The sequence below is a fragment of the Melanotaenia boesemani genome, chromosome 6 (assembly GCF_017639745.1).
Source record: "Melanotaenia boesemani isolate fMelBoe1 chromosome 6, fMelBoe1.pri, whole genome shotgun sequence".
Lineage (NCBI taxonomy): Eukaryota > Metazoa > Chordata > Actinopteri > Atheriniformes > Melanotaeniidae > Melanotaenia > Melanotaenia boesemani.
Window position 1 is genome coordinate 31415128 of NC_055687.1, and position 19857 is coordinate 31434984.

The 19857-nt window shown below is 37.2% G+C and overlaps 1 protein-coding gene across 1 annotated transcript in view; it reads right to left on the bottom strand.

Moving 5' to 3' along the window:
• Window positions 1-19857, bottom strand: part of LOC121641066 (proprotein convertase subtilisin/kexin type 4-like) — a 214339-nt gene that overhangs the window by 61841 nt on the left and 132641 nt on the right. The window contains exon 13 of the mRNA XM_041986940.1: window positions 15280-15393. Within this exon, the coding sequence (XP_041842874.1) occupies window positions 15280-15393 (114 nt within the window). The remainder of the gene's footprint in view (window positions 1-15279; window positions 15394-19857) is intronic.

Genomic DNA, 19857 nt, shown 5'->3' on the forward strand with positions numbered 1-19857 from the left:
CAGATGAGAATAAGAAGACTGGTTGGAGATCATAGAAAGACAACAGGAAGTCAAATATACACTGGTTCCAAGTGTGCAGAATAGCATCTCTGAACACACAACGCGTCCAACTTTGAAGCAGATAGGTTAGAGAGACCACACCGGGTGCCTCCTGTCAGCTAAGAACAGGACACTGAAGCTACAATTCACACACACTCACCAACACTGGACAACAGAAGATGAAAAAACGTGGCCTGGTCTCCATTTCAGCTCCACATTCAGATGGCAGGGTCTTTTGGCACACTTTGGGCCTCTTAGTATCAACATGACATGGTTTAACCACCACAGCCTACCTATTACACCATGTCTATGCCTTTATGACAACAGAGTAGCATCTTCTGATCGCTACTTCCAGCAGGATAATGCACCATGTCACAAAGCTCAGATCATCTCCAACTGGTTTCTTGAACATGACAATGAGTCCACTGAACTTCAACGACCTCCACAGCCACCAGATCTCAATCCAACAGAGCAGCTTTGGGACGTGGTGGAAAGGGAGATTCTCTTCCTGGATGTGCAGTTGACAAATCCAAACCAACTGTGTGCTGCTGTCATGTCAATATGGAGCAAAACCTCTGAGGAATATGTCCAACACCTTGTTGAAACTATGACATCAAGAATTAAGGCAGTTCTGAAGGAAAATGGGGGCCAACCCAGTACTAGCAAAGTGGCAGTTAGATAAGGTTGATTATGAGCATTTAAAACTCTAGTAGAGGGAGAAGGCATCATGATCATTAATAAAGAGAACATAAAGTAACAATTCATCAGTTAACTTGTAGATATGAACATTATAAGTGATACATTTTTACAGCATCAAAGATTATTATACTGATGCTTCATAAAGGTCTTCAACACTCACATAGGGCTTCCTTCCATCTTGTGATTTGGATCACGTGGCACTGAGAGTCTGTACATTTCAAACTGTGTCAGCGTGTCTTTTATTTCCCTCCCTCACATCCACTCAGTTTTCCTCACGCTGGCTCTTTTATTCCCTCCTGAGCGGCTCTGTCACCCATGTCGCCAGGGGACAAGGAGAACGTGGAGTTTTCCCTGGATCAAAAATTTACGAGCAATTAAAAGGCGGCCGATGCCCGGCATCTATCAGCCCTGCGTGCTGCTGCCAGGCTGGGCGAGGGGGAGTCGCAGTAAACCATAGGCTATATACTTTTATATCTGTTTTCCCTCCAAAGAGGAAAGGTTATGACAAAATGATGTTTTACTGTTCCTGGTTTCTAGCCCGATGTAGACATCTTTCGGGGAAAAGGCTTGCTGAGGACGGGAGCTCTCCGAAGGGAGGCACAGATTAAGAAATATGCACAATAACAGTGTGAATTTGTTTAAGTTGACTATAGAGGTCTTACACACAACATGAATAACACAGCATCTGCTGCTCTGGTCGATCCGTTGAAGTGACCTAATTACTCTGTTGTTTATAACTGTGGAATTCTGACTTATGTCCCTGTACTGATATACTTTCAACACTGAGTCTTCCTCTTCTTTAATGGCAGAAACACACATTTTGTTGAATATATATTTAAAAATACAAATACACAAACACAATGATCCAGTGCAACCCACCTAATACACAATAAGGCAGGCGAACCTCATACATCAACGCAGTCACTCTTTCGCTTTTCCTGGCTCCTCGCGACAGGCTCAGACTCATTTGCATCCTTAATTGTGTTGTAATGTATTTTTAATTTGGAAATGGAGGCAATTAATTATTTTGATATGGAACAAAATGCAGCAAATGTAAACATTCTAATAGTTCTCCGTGAGTTGAGTATCATTTTTCAAAAGAGGGATTGAATCTTATCTCATTTTTTAATGCCATAACAGTTTTTTTTCTCCCAAAGATACCATTTTACTATCATACATTCTCCTTGATATTCACTTTGTTTTTGCAGCGAGGCCAGTGTGTCTTTGATCTATTCTACCACTGTTATTCTCTATCTAAATCTTCCACAGGATAATTACTGTAGTTTCACCTGTGCTATCAGAAGAGATTAAGTGAAATTAAGCTTGTTTGGACGTTCTGCTCCTTCTCCTCGCTTCATGCCTCTGGTGCAAAGCCACTAACGCCAGACTCTCCACTTTCTATTTCTAGGTTAGAGAGGCTTCAAGTGGAGATATGAATCACAGATTACTTTTTTTCTTTCCTTCGCTGACCATGTGATCGATAGGTGTGTTCAAAGAATACAGAGCAACATTCAGAAAGTAGATGAAGATCTATTTCTGGAGGCCATGGAAGAAACTGACACTTTCACTCCTTCAACCTGATAAACTAAAGGAACAGGATGAATGTGTGTTATTTTTTCCCTCTTTCCATCCCTCTTCATCACCCTTTCTCTCGCCTCTCCCTCACTCACACGCATATTTTTCTGTCCTCTTATATCTCAATCCCCCCACCCAACATCACCCCTCTTCTCTATCTCTTCACCCCTCTCTCTCTCTCTTTTGATTCTCCTGAGGGTGCTGGGAGCCGGCTGACATCACAGCCGGCCCGGCAACTGCCTATAAATTATGAGTGACAAGTCTTTGGGCCAATAAAAGCACCACCATATTTCATGCACAGTAAATCTGATGGCAGATTGCTCTGGCGTGTGGCGTCTGACATGTTTATTGTCGTCTTGGCAATGGGAACGGAGGGTATAGAGGTGGAGGGCAGGAGGTCGCTCCCTAACATCAGAGTTCTCTTAAGCTCTCAGTCTATATGGAGGTCAAACAGATGGGAACTTTGGGATGCGGGCAAGCCTTTCTTCCCATTCTGCAGCCCTGTTTAAATCCCCAAACACACATATATACACTGAGACATCAATGCCAAGTCACCCAACATTTTAAAGAAACCATTTATCCTGCTGCTTTAAGAAAGCCATGCTGTTGCTGCTTCCACTGCAACCATCTGTCCCCAGTGCACATATATTCTCTATGAAACACCCTACAGCTCAATTCTTTTCATTCAAAGACACATTTTTTATCTTAACCTCTGAATTTTTGAGTCCATCCTGCAAACCCTGTCCTGCTTCCATTAATTCCCATCGTTAGACTAGAGGATCATTAATACCTAGATTTAAAAATACCCCAATTATTCAGGCTGTTTGAGTATTTTCTGCTAAAGGATGTATAGTAGAGTTTAGGGCAGAAACACCAACAAAGAGAAACACAAACATGCTGTAATGTTTTATGAAAGCTGGCTTAAATGCAAGATATTTATGGGTGTGAAAGGAACGATGAAGATCTGACGTCTGACATGTAAAAAGCACCTTTGATCATATTCTATAATTTTTTAGCCATAAAGATAACAAAAAATTTAGACCATATAATAATAGTAAATGAAGTTGGTTATGTAACTTTTATGAAACCTTTGCTCTCTCTTTGCTTAGTATTTTCAGTTTATTTCTAGGAAATTGCTCCACTTATGCCCCGTCATTAATTCTAGATTATTTTATGTTCTTAATTCTGTATAATTGCATCATTACAGATTCAATACTTTAACTGTACAACTATTTTCTGCTTGCAATTTAACCCTATTTTAGTATTTACAGTATTTCTCCCCATATTTCCAGCCAAAATCCCATTAAAAAAGAACTAATGAGACAGTAGATATTCTAGTTATGATCAAACCACAAACTTACAAAAATCAGACAACTCTCAAAGAATTTATGCTTACAGATTCCCTTTCTTAATTTCCATCCAGTCTTTTTAAACCATCATTTACTCAGGATTGCAAAAAAGCTAAACAAAACAAAAAACAAACAAACAAATAAAAACCAAATAAATCAGGACCACCATCTTTTTACATTTGAATCCTTTAGCCCTCAATATTTGATTTAATATATTGCAACAATCTCTTGAAGTGACCCGGTGCTGATTGCACTGTAGTCCAGCCATCCTTGCTCATGCAATAAACCATTTTTTATAATTAGTGTGACCGTTGCAGTATGATCAGGGCATTACAAGTCCTCTGCCAGAGCCCCCTAAATGGACAGATTTCAGCAGACGCCCGCTGCTGTGATCGGCATCATTATATTTTAATTAATCCATTCTTCTCACAGCAACACAGTAATTACAATCTATTTTATGACACGGCATGCTGTGAAAGAGGGGATGGAGGAAATGAACGGGAATGGAGAGAACAGGAGTGAAAAAAGGCTAGAAAGAAGAAGGTTAAGAAAAGAAGCTACAGTACAAGGAGAGCTGATTGTTAAGAGTCAAGGTGAGAAGAGGGAGTTTTTAGGTGAGCGAGACAGAGAGCAGAGAAATAACATCACAAACACTATGACTGATTACGGATGTGTCATTGCTGGCGGACACCGTGAAAGCATTGTAAAAGCATTTATACGACGTCTGGAAGATTACAGGCCTAACTCACTGCACATATGCTCTCTCTCACTCAGATTCTGACTTCATACAGGGTGAGGTAGAAGCTGTGTTCCCTCAGCCTCTGCCTGCATAAATCATTACAGGTACGAACACTAAGGCAAGCTGTGGGTGTGATAATAACATTAGAAAATTACAATGACACTCCTCCCCGAACAAGATCACCTGTCTTAACTGTCATAAAACAGACTGCTGACTTTTGTGGTCCAACTGTTTTATATGAGGAGTGTGTAGGTGTGTGCACTTTTAAATGAGGTGTGTGTCACTGAATGCAGGGTGGAAGATGCCTTATTATTCCAAACTTATTAGCATACTTGAATAAATGTGTCTAATGCAACAGCTAAATCCCATTGTCAGAGATATGAAACCATTATTTTAGGTTCATCTGAGCTCAATACGATTTTCTCTTACTTTTTAATTCAGTGATGTACAAATACACTGCTAGTCCCAAAAAAGAAGAAGAAGAAAAAGATGATTTAACTAAACACATAGGTAAGAGCCTCCTATTGGGTTAATACTGTGTGGAAGATGATGTTTGAGCTGGCAACAAGTTATTGAACCCTAACTGATGCAATGAGTCTCATTTCTTAAGCAACTATGTCTGAAGACACATCCTGTGGTCATGGAAAGATGTTATATCAGTTTAAGAAGGGTAAAATTAATAGCCTATATTTAAAAAAAGAATTTAAGGAGATGCAGAAACTACTAAAACTGGTTTAAAAACTGTCAAAATGATTATTAAAAACTGGAAGGATAGTGGGGAACCATTGTCTTATAAGAAGAAATGTGGTTGGAAAAATGATGGTGATCTGCAATCACTTAAACATTTAATAAAATCAAAACAACAGTAGAACTCAGGGCTGTGTTTATTGGCGAAGGTAAGAACATTTCCACACCAACAATATAAAGGGAGATGATTGGGATTGGGACTGAACAGTTGTATAGCCATAAGAAAACCACTAATCAGTGAGGCTAAGCAGAGAAAAAGGTTTTCAGTTTGCTAGGGAGCATCAGGATTGGAAACCGGAACAATGGAAGAAGGTCATGTAGTCTGATGAGTCCAGATTTACAATGTTCCAGAATGATTGAAGCAACAGGGTAAGAAGAGAGACAGATAAGATGATGTAGCCATCATGCCTCGTGTCTACTGTACAAGCCTTTGGAGGCAGTGCTAACCAATCTTAATCTTAACCAATCAGAGTGAATGGTTGTTAGCCCAACGTGGGTCATCAATGGTTGAGCCAATCAGTGTTTCTCTTGTCGGACCTCTTGGCAGCTATCGCTATGGCGCACCAACCTGGGGTAAGTTACTTCATTAACCATCATTTTGACTACCCCATTGTGTGTTTTAGGAGAAAACGAACATATGCTCTAACAAAATGTATAAGAAATTACATTAAGATCAAGTGAATGCGCTCTTTGGTGTGTATGAAAGGTGACTGCTGGCTAGCTGAACAAATCTGAACAGTTCTAACTTATAAATGACCAAAAACTAGCCCTGCATGGTTCCCAAACTGATTTAATAGACCACGTTCGAAATGGTACTCAGTTCCGTTAAGGCGGGAGGGAGGTTACAACATTCAGCCAGTCGAGTCCATTTTCACATGAACCTTTTAAATTCTGTTTACCCGTTCCCAGAGGTGGTGCTACGCGGCTTTTCTATTTTTTATGTCAGTGCGTCTGCTAAAGTGGTCGTGGCAAGTGAGCTTGTTAGATGAACGCAAGTGAACATTAATGCATCCATAAGTAGATCTTTCTTTAGACAGTTTTTGAAAATATGAACAGTGAAACAACTGCAGCCTGCTGTGATTATACTGGTGAAAAAGACCACAACAGGCACTCCAAAACAATAAGAATAATCATATGTAATGATATCTTTTGTGCAAATTCAAGTGTTACAGCAATACAATATTTACATGGTATACTAGTGAAATTATGACTAAATGCAAATGGTACAGAATGTAGATTTTATACATGGGAACCATGGGAAAGTTTGTTCATTTTGGCACATTTTTACCTTCATATTATTCCATCTTCCCTGATGACATGTCCACATCCAAAGATGACAATAGCAGGACTCACTGTACTCAGATTGCGAAAAAAAGTTGTTCAGGGGACAGGAGACATCATTTTCACATATGGATTGGCAACCACAGAGTCCAGACCTGAACCTCACTGAGAATCTTTGGGATGTGCTGGAGAAGGCTTTGTGCAGTGGTCGAAATATACCATCATCAATACAAGATCTTGGCGAAAAATGAATACACCTCTGGACAGAAATAAATGTTCTGACACTGCAGAAGCTTACTGAAATTATACCACAGTGAGTCCTGCCATAATCAAAGCTAAAGGCAGTCAAACAAAACATTAAAGTGTGTGACTTTTTATTTTGGACCAACAGTGTATTTAGGTTAGACCTGGTCAAAGTCCCAAAACTTGAGTTGAGTGTATGAAAATATATTCCTGTAAGTCAGAAATTCAGGAGTTGGATGCATAATCCATGTGTATGCAGAATAAATGATGTGTGATGAGAATGTGTGTTGAGAACCTCATGGATACACACATTTTTAAATTAATGACATGATGTGGAAACGAAAAAGAGAGGTGACATTATTTACCATATAGCAAAACACACAATTTCACGGGGCTTTCTCAAGATAAAAACTGCTGCCATCATGTGTTGTGTGACAGTCTTGGAAAACATCAGTAATGAAACTTCTTATCTGACAGAATAACAAGTTACAGGTTTCCGTAGAGCTGTTTAAGAAAATATACCTTAATCCATCTTTACATCTTTGTCTCCCTGCTGATCATCTCCAAGCAAGGCTGCTTACTTTACAGTCTGTGTGTTCATCTGCTGGATGTTTTAGCTATTGGTTGATAATCAAGCATTTTTTTCTTTAACTTTGTAGTGCTGTTGGCTCTTAACTCACAGTGCTGATCATTTATTACTGTTAAAATTCAACAGGTTTTGAGCTGTTCATTGTTATACAACTGATAGCACTATATTAAACAGATTTCCTTTTTCTCTGTTTCACTGGGTGTCTCACTTTTATATCGAGTTAAACATCTTTTTTTAATCATTGTATTTATCATCGGGACAACTTGGTGGGACTGTAAGTGATGTCTTAGCATGGGAATGACAAATTTATGGGAACAATCAAATCCTCTCAATGCTAAAAAGAACAATTGAAATCAACTTTGTGCATGCATGAAAACAATGTGTCATGAAACTATACACAGTTTTATGCATTTAGCCCCAGAATTTAGTCTTGTTTAACCAATAAGTATGCATCATCACTAAGGTTGAATCTCAGGTGCCACCTGTAATTCACAGCCATGAAAAGCACCATAAGAACAAGATATTTGTTCGATATTCAAGCTCATGATAAGATATCATGCTGATCCAAGCATGATCTCCAGTAATCCAAGTCATCCAGAGGTGTGACTCAATGAGTAATTCATACGGAAAAAAAAATGACTGGGGTTTTTATCTCTGGAACCATGGCGAGCCTAGATTAGCACATCTCATGCTGAATATGGTACCACTGATATAAAATATACATTAGAAGATCTGTTGAACTCCAAATAAAATGGTTAGGTTCTGTTATTTCTTTCTATCAAAATCTCTTTGAAACTGTAGTGGTTTTGCTTTTTGTAAAACCTAAAAAGCCTAAAAAGTTTTATTTTTATCGTAAAATCCAAATGTAAAGTCAAAGAACTGAGTAGACACCTGTGGTTGTTCCACCTGGTTCCGCCTGCATATGTTTAGTTAAATTTCATTCTTTGAAAACTAAACTCTTTGAAACTTTGACTCATGTTTAAGAGCAATGAGAACACATAGATGTAACTTGTTGGCCAACAAACTATCAATTCACCCATATGTATGGCTGCTGCAGGGAACAGAAATCATTATCTCAAACACAAACTAATTATAAATTTTCTTGAAAAACGTGTGAAACAAAGCAAACATTGCGTTCTGGTCTGTGTATCGTTTGTTCACTAAATATTTAACTCAAAATCGAAAATCAGAATATAAATAATTAGCTTGTTTTCCACTATTCCTTTATTCAAAACTAACCTGAAAACAGGATGTTGTTACACTTTTGATTTCAAGTTAAGATTAAAAGAAATTAAACTAGAAAAACGACCCGCGGACAGAAACTGATTTCAATATTTGACTTGTCGGATTTCCGTGACCCTGAAAGATGCAGCAGATTCTCCTTCTGCAAACCGTCACTGTTGCCTTTGTTGTTGGGGTCGCTCGTTTTCTTCCAGCTAGCCTCCATCAGGAGGCTCACCACGTTGCATCCCACCACCTGTCTCCCTAAAGGACCAACACCCCCCCCAAAAGAGGTGCATGTTTTGGGAGAAGCAAGGGAGCTATATAGCTTCTAACCATTCTCAAACTGGGGATCCCAAGATTATTTAAAAGGATTGCTAGATCATTGTAAAAAATATATATATATATATATATATATATATATAGATTTAAAAAAAATATGGGTTTTTACTGGGGATGTCAAAATTAACGTGTTAATGCAAAGAGATTAATCTGTAGGATTAATGTATTCATTATTTTAACAAATAAACAACAAAGTTATTATTCGTGCCACATTAAAATTTTAGTTGCCATTATCTCAGCGAGAGAAGTTGATTTTAGGCACTGAGGTGCCTTGTTACAACAGTGAACTGAATTAATCGAAAATCACTATATCCTCCTTGTTTACAAAGATTCTGAAAGCCTTTCAGCCTTGCATTTAATTTTCTGTCCATGGGTCATTTTTCTACTTCACTTCATTCAAAATATTAACTTCAAAACAAAAGTACAAAAACAGTCTGATTTGAATTTTTATGTTTTATATTTCAAATAGAATAGAGGAAAACATTTTTTTTTTTTTTTCTTTATTTAATGATGCACCAACCGGTCTGTTATCCGATTCTTCATTTTGGCTTCGGAAAGAAATGCTTCATGGATTTCTGCTTGTCAGTTCTTCAGTTAGTCTTTTAAAGAAGAAAAACAACAATAGTATTTCGGTCCATGCTAATTATGGTATTACTGTTCTTGTTTTTTGTTTTTCTTTGCTAAGTCCAAACAGTATTTTTGGCTCTTGTGTCCAGTCGAAAATTTTTATTTATGTGAACAGATGAAATCCTTGAGTTTAAGTTTCTAGTATTCAATACATCTACTGGCAAAGCCACTAAAAGGGGTTGAAAACAGACAGAAGACTCATATAAACAGTCAACAAAAAATAATTAATTAACAATAAATGATGCAACAATATGCCATTTAATATGGAATATGGGAATCTGAACCATATTCTCTATTATACAAGTAAATAATGCTGCATTGAGGCACAGATAATGTCAGCTTAACATGTTCTTTTGTAAAAACGACCTATCAAAAATATTTAACTAGTGAAACTCTGCTAGATATTATCATGATTTAGAGACAGAAATGTGTTTGTCAGAATTTATTTCAAATCATTCGTTGATGATTGTCTATACAACAACACAGCTGTTAGTTTTGGCATTTTTTGACACTATATCCATTTAGACTATTATAGGAAATAATACTAAGCAAGAAAAAAAAACCATAATGAGCTGATGGACTGCACATATCCAACTTCTCAAAGGTAACTCACCCCGTGGCCCTGCTCTGCTGTTCACAGACTAGAGATACATGTAATCTGAATTCAGATCTTAGCTTCACTGAGTACAATGAAAAATAACCGATCACTAATTGACTACTTTAAAAAAAGAAACTATAATTTTTTTGTTTTGCTCTTGTGATATTAAACTGGATTCGCTGTTACCACCACACCACAGACGTGACCGGATAATCTTTCAGAGTGCCACACTGAGAAAGAAATTTAGCAGTTTTATATTAAAATGCTCCGAGGCTGTGGTCAAGAGACCTGGAAACTGGTTTAAGCAGGTGCAAATGAGGTTAATACAATTTAATGTACCTGAAACTGAAGTCAGAGATGATGGAGGGATAATTTAAGTAATAATACATTTAATTAATCTATCCATAAAACTTCCCACATGTAGAAATTCTTACACAGATAAAAACTAAGAGCTTTGGCATGCCTCTGAACACTGGTGTAGTTTTACATCATTTTTATTGTTTCTGATAAAGTAGCATAACCTAAGTACTAGTTAATGTACTGAATCTGAAACAGCAGTAATTAAAGTTAGAAATGTTCTCCTGGTTGTATCTGATAACGATCTTGTCTCTGTATCCGTCCTGTTGGAGCTCAGTGTTGCGTTCGACACCATCAACCCAAGCATCATTATTATTACAAAGATTTTAAAATAACATTGGGATCGTGGGTACTGCTGAGTACTGGTTGAAGTATAACAAGTTGATAGCATAACAGTGCTGGGTGTAATGGAGCTTCAATTTCCCAGAGGGAACTTCCCAACATGGTTAATAAAGTTGTCTGAAGTCTTATCTGATTCTACTTTGTACATGTCATTGATGTCCTCTACTGTTGCAGTTACAGTTCATTTAGGTGTTCTACAGGGTTCTGGTCTTGGACCAGTTCTGTTCACTCTATACACATCTTCTCTGGTCAGTATCATGAAATACATTTACATTGTTATTCTGATTCTGATTAAGTTTTCCAGGCATTTACATCTCATTCAGGAGGTTTACAATACAGCCACAAAATGTAGTGTTTTTTCAGAAACTCTATATGGCAAATCCACAGTGAGTGATCAATGATCACGCTATTATTTATCATTTTTACATTGTAAAAAAGTTTGCTATCACTACTATGTTGCTAAGAAACCTCTATTTTGACCCAGAAATTATGATGGCACCACTTTGACCAATTAGATAGATTAAGTTGAAATTAATATACAACCAGAAATAGCCAAAGATCAAGTACAAGAAAGTTATAAATGTCTATTTAAAAAGAAGAAAAATAATGGTCCTTTATGGCTGGAATCAAGCTTAGAAGACATTTTTGATGCATGATGAGACCAAAAATAAGCTGAGTTGAAGTTGGTTTTGTGAAGGTAGCAGTTAAATAGTTGCTTAAACAACTGTAAACATAAAAAAAAAAAAAACCTGGAGGAAAAAGTCTAAATATGTAAATAGTTTCTTTTGTGTGTTTGTTTAAACGCCAATATTTTTTTCACCTGAAAGCCAAGACTTGAGAGAATGATATGCAGATGAGAAAAGGCTTGGTCACTGTTGTTCTGTGTGTTGTTGCCACAAAGTGCAGTTGGTAATAAATTTATTTTTATTGTTTTGGATGGCTTTGATTGTGTTACATTTATTGAGACATTCATTTTACATAATTTTAACCTCATAATCTGACAACTGAGGCTGTCCTGAAAAAATAACGTCTGTATGTTGACTGTGCTTAAAAGGATTGAGGTTTTACTGTATAGTAAGAAATACCAGGTGGCACAGAAACAGCAAAAAAACAAAACAAAAAAAGACAGCAGGCTTACTTGTGGTTCTCAGAATTTCCATGTTCAAGATGGGAGGCAGGGTTTCTGTTGTCAGGTTTCTCTCGTGTGGAAGCTGCTTCTTGTCTGACGCTGACGTCGTCTCTGCTTTAAGACTTGGCTCAAAATGTTTCTCTTTGAAAAAGAGTTTAAGTTTTACTTCACTCAATCTTGTGTTTTATTTTACTTTTCTTAGTCTTAAATATTCTTAATAATATTTTGTGTTTTATTACTGATTTCATGGATATTTTACTATTACCTACTACTAAAAAAACAAAAAATTAGCTTTTTTCGAGGATCACCTTAAGCGCACCCTAAGCTATCTAAGACTGGGTCACAGAAGGCTGGTGCCTATCCCAGCTACAGTTAGGCAATAAGCAGGCGCAGGTCACATCCTAATCCCAAAAGATCCATTAGGAATGCACAAAAACACAAACGACGACAAACACAGACAAAACCTGAGCCACATCCTGCAACCATCAGGACCCAATGGGTCTGCTGTCAAAGTCCATATGCCATCACCGGGCATCTTGTGACATACCATGTTCATGCGCTTGCAGTTGAAAACTGCTCTGGAAGCATGTACAGGACTTCCACAAGCCGATAGGTAATTTGGCTAAACATAAAGACTGAAGACAGAAGGACACGTCTGGCCCAGTGAGTTATGCTGATAAATACATCAGTTTATTTTACAAGCCAGACAAGCTAGATTTAACCCTGACAATGATACATAAGCATTCCTGTGTTCAAAACCCAATTATATTCTCTACTGTTCTCTGATTTTGCCACATTTGAACTGTTGTGTTGAGCACTGGGGAAACACAAGAGTTCTCTGCAACCATTATACATACAACGGGAAAAAGCAATAAGGGTTTTCTGCAAAGTGGGATATCGAGAACATACAAATCTACTATTTTGGAAGTTAAAAACACTAAAATTCAGTAATTTGGTGGAGTAACAAACAGCACGAATAATATATAAAGCTAGAAATAATTTACTACCTAACCAAATAGCAAAGATGTTCTTTAATCGTGAAGAGGGATATAATCTGAGGGGGAAATTAATTCAGAAGATTTTAAAAGTAAGAACTACTATGAATAGTATGTGCCTTACAGGATATGGTGTAAATTTATTGAATAATCTTCAGGAAAAACTCAAACAATGTCAACATCATTCAGTTTAAGAAAAAAATTCAAAGAACTGTTATTCAAGCAGTATGAGGAAAGAGAACAAATATAAACCCATTCAATGAGCTATGAATTTATAGATATATGTTTGAATGGACGTGTATATATTGGTATGTGTGAGTATGCATGTTGTGTATGAGTATGTAGAGGTGTAAATGTAAATGTTGGCATATGTTGATGGGTACATGTATGTGTGTGTATAAATATATATCTATATATATATATATATATACAGACGTGGACAAAATTGTTGGTACCCTTCAGTTAGTGAAAAAAAACTTACAATGGTCACAGAAATAACTTGAATCTGACAAAAGTAATAATAAATAAAAGTTCTATGAAATTTAAGCAATAAAAGTAAGACATTGGTTTTCAACCAGTGACGTGCGGTCAGGGGAGGCAGGTGAGGCAGTGCACAGTCTGTGTAATGTATTTAATGTATTTGTGAGAGAAATATTCCCGTTTATTGTGCAATAAAGTGCAGAGAAAAGTCAGCAGGTGAGGCAAACAGTACTCTGCCTCACCTCAAGGGGGCGCACTCACACACCAACACGGAGTGTGAGTGTTGCCAACTTAGCGACCTTTTTTTTGTTTCTTTCTTTTTTAAAAGCGACAAATCTAGCGAATTTTTCAGTATTGTAGACTTCTGTAGACTGACGTAAATGAAAGTAGTTTATTCTTTTCAATGAGGAGTGTGTGCTGCTGCACAGGCCCCTCTTCTGTCCAAAAGCAACCAGAAGAGGCTTCTTGCAGCAGCAGCAGCTGCTTTCAGAGCAGGAGATGATCACCTGTTTCATGACCAGGCTGAAAATGAAACGTTCAAAGCTGCTGCAGGATGATCTTGCGCTGGCTTACTGTCAGATATTAATGTTTATTAATGAAGAGTGTGGAGGAACACATACGTTGTGAAATGTTTCAGCCTCCTAATTACAAAACAACCTACACTTAATAAAATTAAACTAGAATAAAAGAAAATATTAACCAAATAATTAGTTTTTTTTTTTATTAGTTTTCCCTTTTTAAATATTTTTAACTAGTCTTTTTAGCCTTCATGTACCAGGCTATTATGCACATTAGATGATGTCATTTAGCGATGATGTCATTTAGCGATTTCTAGCGACTTTTAGGACAGCCAGTAGCTACTTTTCTCACTGAAGAGTTAGTAACAGTAGGTGTGTGAGTGTAATTGAAAGGGTAACGCTGATAGGATATGAAGCATTACCAGTTGCATGCTGTTGAATGAATATTGAAATAAGATGCTCTTTTCAGTTCTTACAATTGTAAATCAGTGCCTCACCAACCATAAACTTCACCGTACGTCACTGTTTTCAACCATGCTTAAACAGAATTATTTTAAAAAATAAACTCATGAAACAGGCCCGGACAAAAATGATGGTAATCTCAACTTTTATATTTTGTTGCTTAACCTTTTTAGGCAATTACTGCAATCAAACAATTCCTGTAACTGTCAATGAGACTTCTGCACCTCTCAGCAGGTATTTTGGCCCACTCCTCATAAGCAAACTGCTCCAGTTGTCTCAGGTTTGAAGGGTGAGTTTTTCTTTCATTAAACAAAGGGTACCAACACTTTTTTCCACGTATACATATATATATATATATATATATATATATATATATATATATATATACATATATATATATACATATATATATATATATATATATATATATATATATATATATATATATATACATATATGTGTGTGTGTGTGCTGTATGTAGGTACATATGCAGGTATGTACATGAGTATAACAATATAGGTATATGATTACATAGAGAGGTAGATGTAATTCTGTTGCCGTTAGTTGTTTATTTTTCATATATGTTTTAGTATATATGGATGTGTGTGTTTACGCAGATGTGCATGTGCGTATATTCTTCTAAAATTATTTTGTTTGTGTTTCAGTTTAGTTTTTTTGTTTGTTTTTTTACAATTAAGTGATTACTGTGACAACTGTAAGAAAGAATAAACTATGAATAGAAAGGGGACATGTGTTTAAATGTAGGTATAAAGAAGGGGGCAGGAATAAATAAGCTTTTACTTCATCCTCAGACTTCAGACTTTATAGGAACTGTTTTGTTTTTTGTTTTTGTTTTTTTGCTATTCTGTTAATTTGTGTAATTTATTTACTGATATATTTGTTCGAAATAAAGAAACACCAACCAGTAATAGCTCGGTTAACAATACCTATGGTGAACATGGTATCCTGCAGCGTTGATGCTCCAGCCAGGCTCTTCGGGGTCGGGGATCTTTGCTGTCTTGGTGATCAGATGCTGAACATCCCTCCACGTCAGCTCAGGGCTGGGGTGAGAGACATAAAACAGAATATCATCAAATACATCCTTCCTCCAGTCTGTGCTCTACAACAACTGCAACTACAGAGGAAACACTCCAACTCTGCAGGATACTCCAAAAAGAAGCCTGCAGAGAGCTCAGCAAAAGCTCTGGTCTTCTGTAAAAAGACAATGGAGGACCGCTCCATGGGGCTGACAGGACTTTTTATCAGACTCATACATAAAGCTTATATTGTACTAATGCAAAGTTTTATTGATACATAAACCGCTCCAATGAGACACTGTTATGCCTTTAAAAGCAGGTCCTCTACACATAAAAGAACCCTTATAAGTCAAGCAACATTTTTAATAATGGTGTCACTGAAAACTGTGAATCCAACAAAGAATATTTGAGATTTGAACAAAAGAGTCTAGCGAGCCAAATGTGGAAAAAGACCTCATTTTAATCCCAGGCAGGGGAATTCTAATAGAGCAGACTCAAGTGTCATGTCAAGCAATATACTAATGGAATCCAATTAAGACCTTTAAACTACGCCGAGAGCTGGAGGATATTAGCTCAGTTTTCTATAACAAAAGACCAAAGGGTCGTCAGCGAGGGTTTTTTTCACCAGAATATAAAAAGCATAAAGGAAATTAGCTTTTTCTGCTTTATTCACTCATTATTGTTCCCTGAGTAAATGACTTGAGTGGTGGACAGGAAAACTGCACGGCCACCCTTTCTGCACAACTTTTTTCTGTTTCTAAAAAGAAATGCAACTACTGTCCACCTCAGCATCTGTACACAGACATTTAAGACTTTATCACAGACGAACACAATGGAGGTTTTATGTGTATCCTACAAGGTTAAGGTTAAATTCTTCCTCCATTAATGGCACGACTACAACACATCAAGCATCATATCTAGCTTCTTCTTTAGGTGCATTTTAGGAGTTTTACTCAGTGGCTTAAGTTTGTGCTTAAATGCGAAGAAAAGCCTTTGGAAATAAATAATTTAAAAGAAAGCAGACCCTTGGTTATTGTGCTGTTGGGTGTTAGTTGTCTCAGGAAATATCAGACTCAGATATAAACAGAGGTATTCCATTCACGTTTTAGGAAAAATGAAGCAAAACAAAAGTGAGGAGAAAAAGCTTTCATTAGCAGAATAAAACAAAACCGGGGCAAGCAGCGAGACCAGGCAGCTAAAACAACATGATAGGAATAACACCACCAACACTAATAATAAACAGATAGAAAGAAACAAAACAACACACAAACAATTATTTTAAGCTTTGATTTCAAAGGAATTGGAGTGTGTGTGTGTGTGTGTGTATGGGGGGGGGGGATAAGCTTTGTAGTTTTTAACTGTTGCTGCTCACTGCATGCGTCTGGATGTATGAGTGTGCGTTCTGTGTTATATATTAGCAGCAGCAGCGTGATGCTGTTGTGTGCACTCCCCCACCTCTATCATCAGCACCAGCACCACCATCACCCCTCTGGTGGAATCAGAGAAAGCCCCGCGGCCCCGGCTGGTTTGCATAAAGCAAACAAAATTAAATTTGCTTTGCTAAATCAAAGCATGTATGGTATTCCAAGCTGCTCTCTCTGGGACAAATTACTTCAAACGGCCTCCTTTGTATCATAACAGAATAAAATAAATAAATAAATAAAAAATCAGTCCAATCAGCGGCTCTCCAAAACCCTCGACTCGGGAATTAATTATTGAACCGAGGGCTTTTCTCTCTCCTTGCAGTCTGCGACACAGATCTATTTATTTTGGAAAAGTCGTTTTGCCCTTAAAAACTGACTGTTGGCTGAGAATATCTCCCCTTTGTTCAGTGTTTCACTCCTCGTTGGTGCACAACCCCTGAAGGGACATGTGAATAGGTTTAGACCAGGAAATTAATCTGAAAACCCTACGACCTGCATCCTCCATAGCGCTGCTTGAACAGATGTAATGCTTATTCTGGAATAAGCATTATCATTTTCATTGAGATAAACAGTTAACTGTCACAGGGCTTCTTCTTTTCTACAAAAGCTCTTTGTATCTATCTGAACAGTAAAAGTCAAAGAAAAAGAAACCATCAAGATGATTTGGTTATGTAGTGCAATCAATATCTTTTTAATAAACCATTTATCTATTTTTAAAGACATGTTAAGGCATTTAAGAAGTGACTATGAGCAATCCTTGCTTTATATCAGCTGCCAGAGTTGTACCTTGACAGATATTTGAGTGAAAAGTGCTCTGAACTTTTAAGATGATGCAATATGACGGGAAGTGAGGTGCATCTGTTTGAAGCTGCTGCAATATTGTTTTTTTTTTTTTTTTTTTTGGTTGGTTTTTTTTTCTTATTCATGCACTTTTAAAAGGCAAAATCTGTACTGGGAATTACAACAACTTCTAATAGTTGAGTGCCTCCATACAAAAAGTGCAGAGATGATTGAAAGACTGATATCATCAATAAATATGTATGCACATACATATATATATATATATATATATATATATATATATATATATATATATGCCTTATTTAAACAGAGACAATTTGGTTTAACTTGGTTACAAGCATTTGTTTGAAAATACTCTAAAATAGTTTTGGGTAACAAAACATCTGGCGGGCCAGTTCAGCACCTGCTGTCTGTCAAAAATCATAGCACCTGAAGCAGTGTGCCCTACTACAGACTGGTTGCACAACACAAGTGACATTAATGATAATATCCAGTCCAGTCCAGCTTTATTTATAAAGCACAATAAAACATCTGCAGCAGACCAGAACTGTCCAGAAAATCAAAATAAAAGCCACACAGAAAAGTCAAAAGAGCAGACATATGATATAGAATAAGTAAATTAAAAAAACGATAAAATATGTTAAAACAGACCTACATCACAAAATAAAACATCATTAAATCAATTCAAAAACTAAAACAATAATAAATAACAATATGTTAAAGCCAAATGGAAAAGATGGGTTTTAAAAAGATTTCAAATCTGGCAACGTAGAGGCCCTGCTAATGTGGAGCAGGAGATCATTCTGCGGTTTAGGTGCTGCAACAGAGAAAGGTCAGATCTTCTCTGAGCTTCCGCTTGGTTTTAAGCATCCTCAGAAGCAGCTGATCAGCTGACCTGAGGGAGCAAGAAGGCGAATAAGTCTGCAGAAGCTCAGAAAGGTAGGGTAATACTCCAATCATAAGCAGGGAACTTCCTGCACTTTTTGTTTAAACGTCTCTTCTGTCGAAAATCAACATATGAACTTGTTTATATGCAGCATATGATGAGTGAACAAGAAGTTAGCACCATGATTTAGCATTTACATCCTGTAAATGAATTGCACTGATGACGGCCTTACAGACATGCAGTCAGGCTTTCATACGGAACAAACCTGAAAAACCGATCATTTCAATTTTTAGTACAAGGGCTAATATTGATCAGGAACAATCTTAAATTTATGCTACCATTAGCATGTAGCAGCTCATTATTGGCTGTGAGCTCACTCATTCAAGTAGAAAAACCTACACTTGTTTCTCTCCAGCTCAATGTCTCTGACAGCGTTATGCCTTTTACTGGATTGTTCTGGACTATCTAAATTCATAAACTCAATGCTTAGCTTGCAGTTTATCTTCTCTAGGTGACTCCACCTTACAGTCTTCCCCACACTGCTATACATTTAGAACAACAACCAGAGCTCCTCTGTGAGCTCCAGATTCCTCATTCAGAGATAACCAACAGGAGAGCCTCACTGCTCCATTACATCACAAGTCCTAAACAGGGAAAAATCAGAAGTTATCAAAAGCTAGATGGTTGACCACTTATCATTTTACTATAAACAAAACACGTTAACAAGATGCTGTTTAGATACTGTTGCAATCATCAGAGACATTAAATTATTGTATTGATGTGATACCTATATCTGGTACTTTTTGGCACAGCAATGTCCTTATTTCCCTGAAATGAACAAAATTTCAAGTGTTTTCTTTTTTAAAAAGCTGGTCCGACTTTAAGCTTGAATTCACTTTAAAGTGTAACTACATCCCCTACTTTTTGCATAACTCCACCCACTGCCAAATTAGAAAAGTGCCTGTAACTACAAGGGTTGGGGTGGGAGGTGCGGGGGGATCAAGGAGCGGAGAGTGGGCGGGTTGGGACGATAGACTGTATATAAAAGATGGACGGAGCCTCCGTGACATCACCCGTAGGTTTCTGAAGAGTAAAAGTGAAGCTCGTTGGGCATTCCCACTGACTCCATCTTAATAATAATAATAATACATTTTATTTGTGGGCGCCTTTCTTGACACTCACGGTCACCTTACAGGATAAAACACAAGATTAAAACAAATCAATAGGTACAAATCTTGGTAGCGTGATGCGTGTCGTTAGTCCCGGAACATCCAAAAATGGGCAAAGAGGTGGAGCTGAGAGGGGGACTGTGAAGGTGGAGGTGGATGATTGACAACCATCAAATTCCGAGCTGCCTGTAGTTAAGAGCTAACTGAG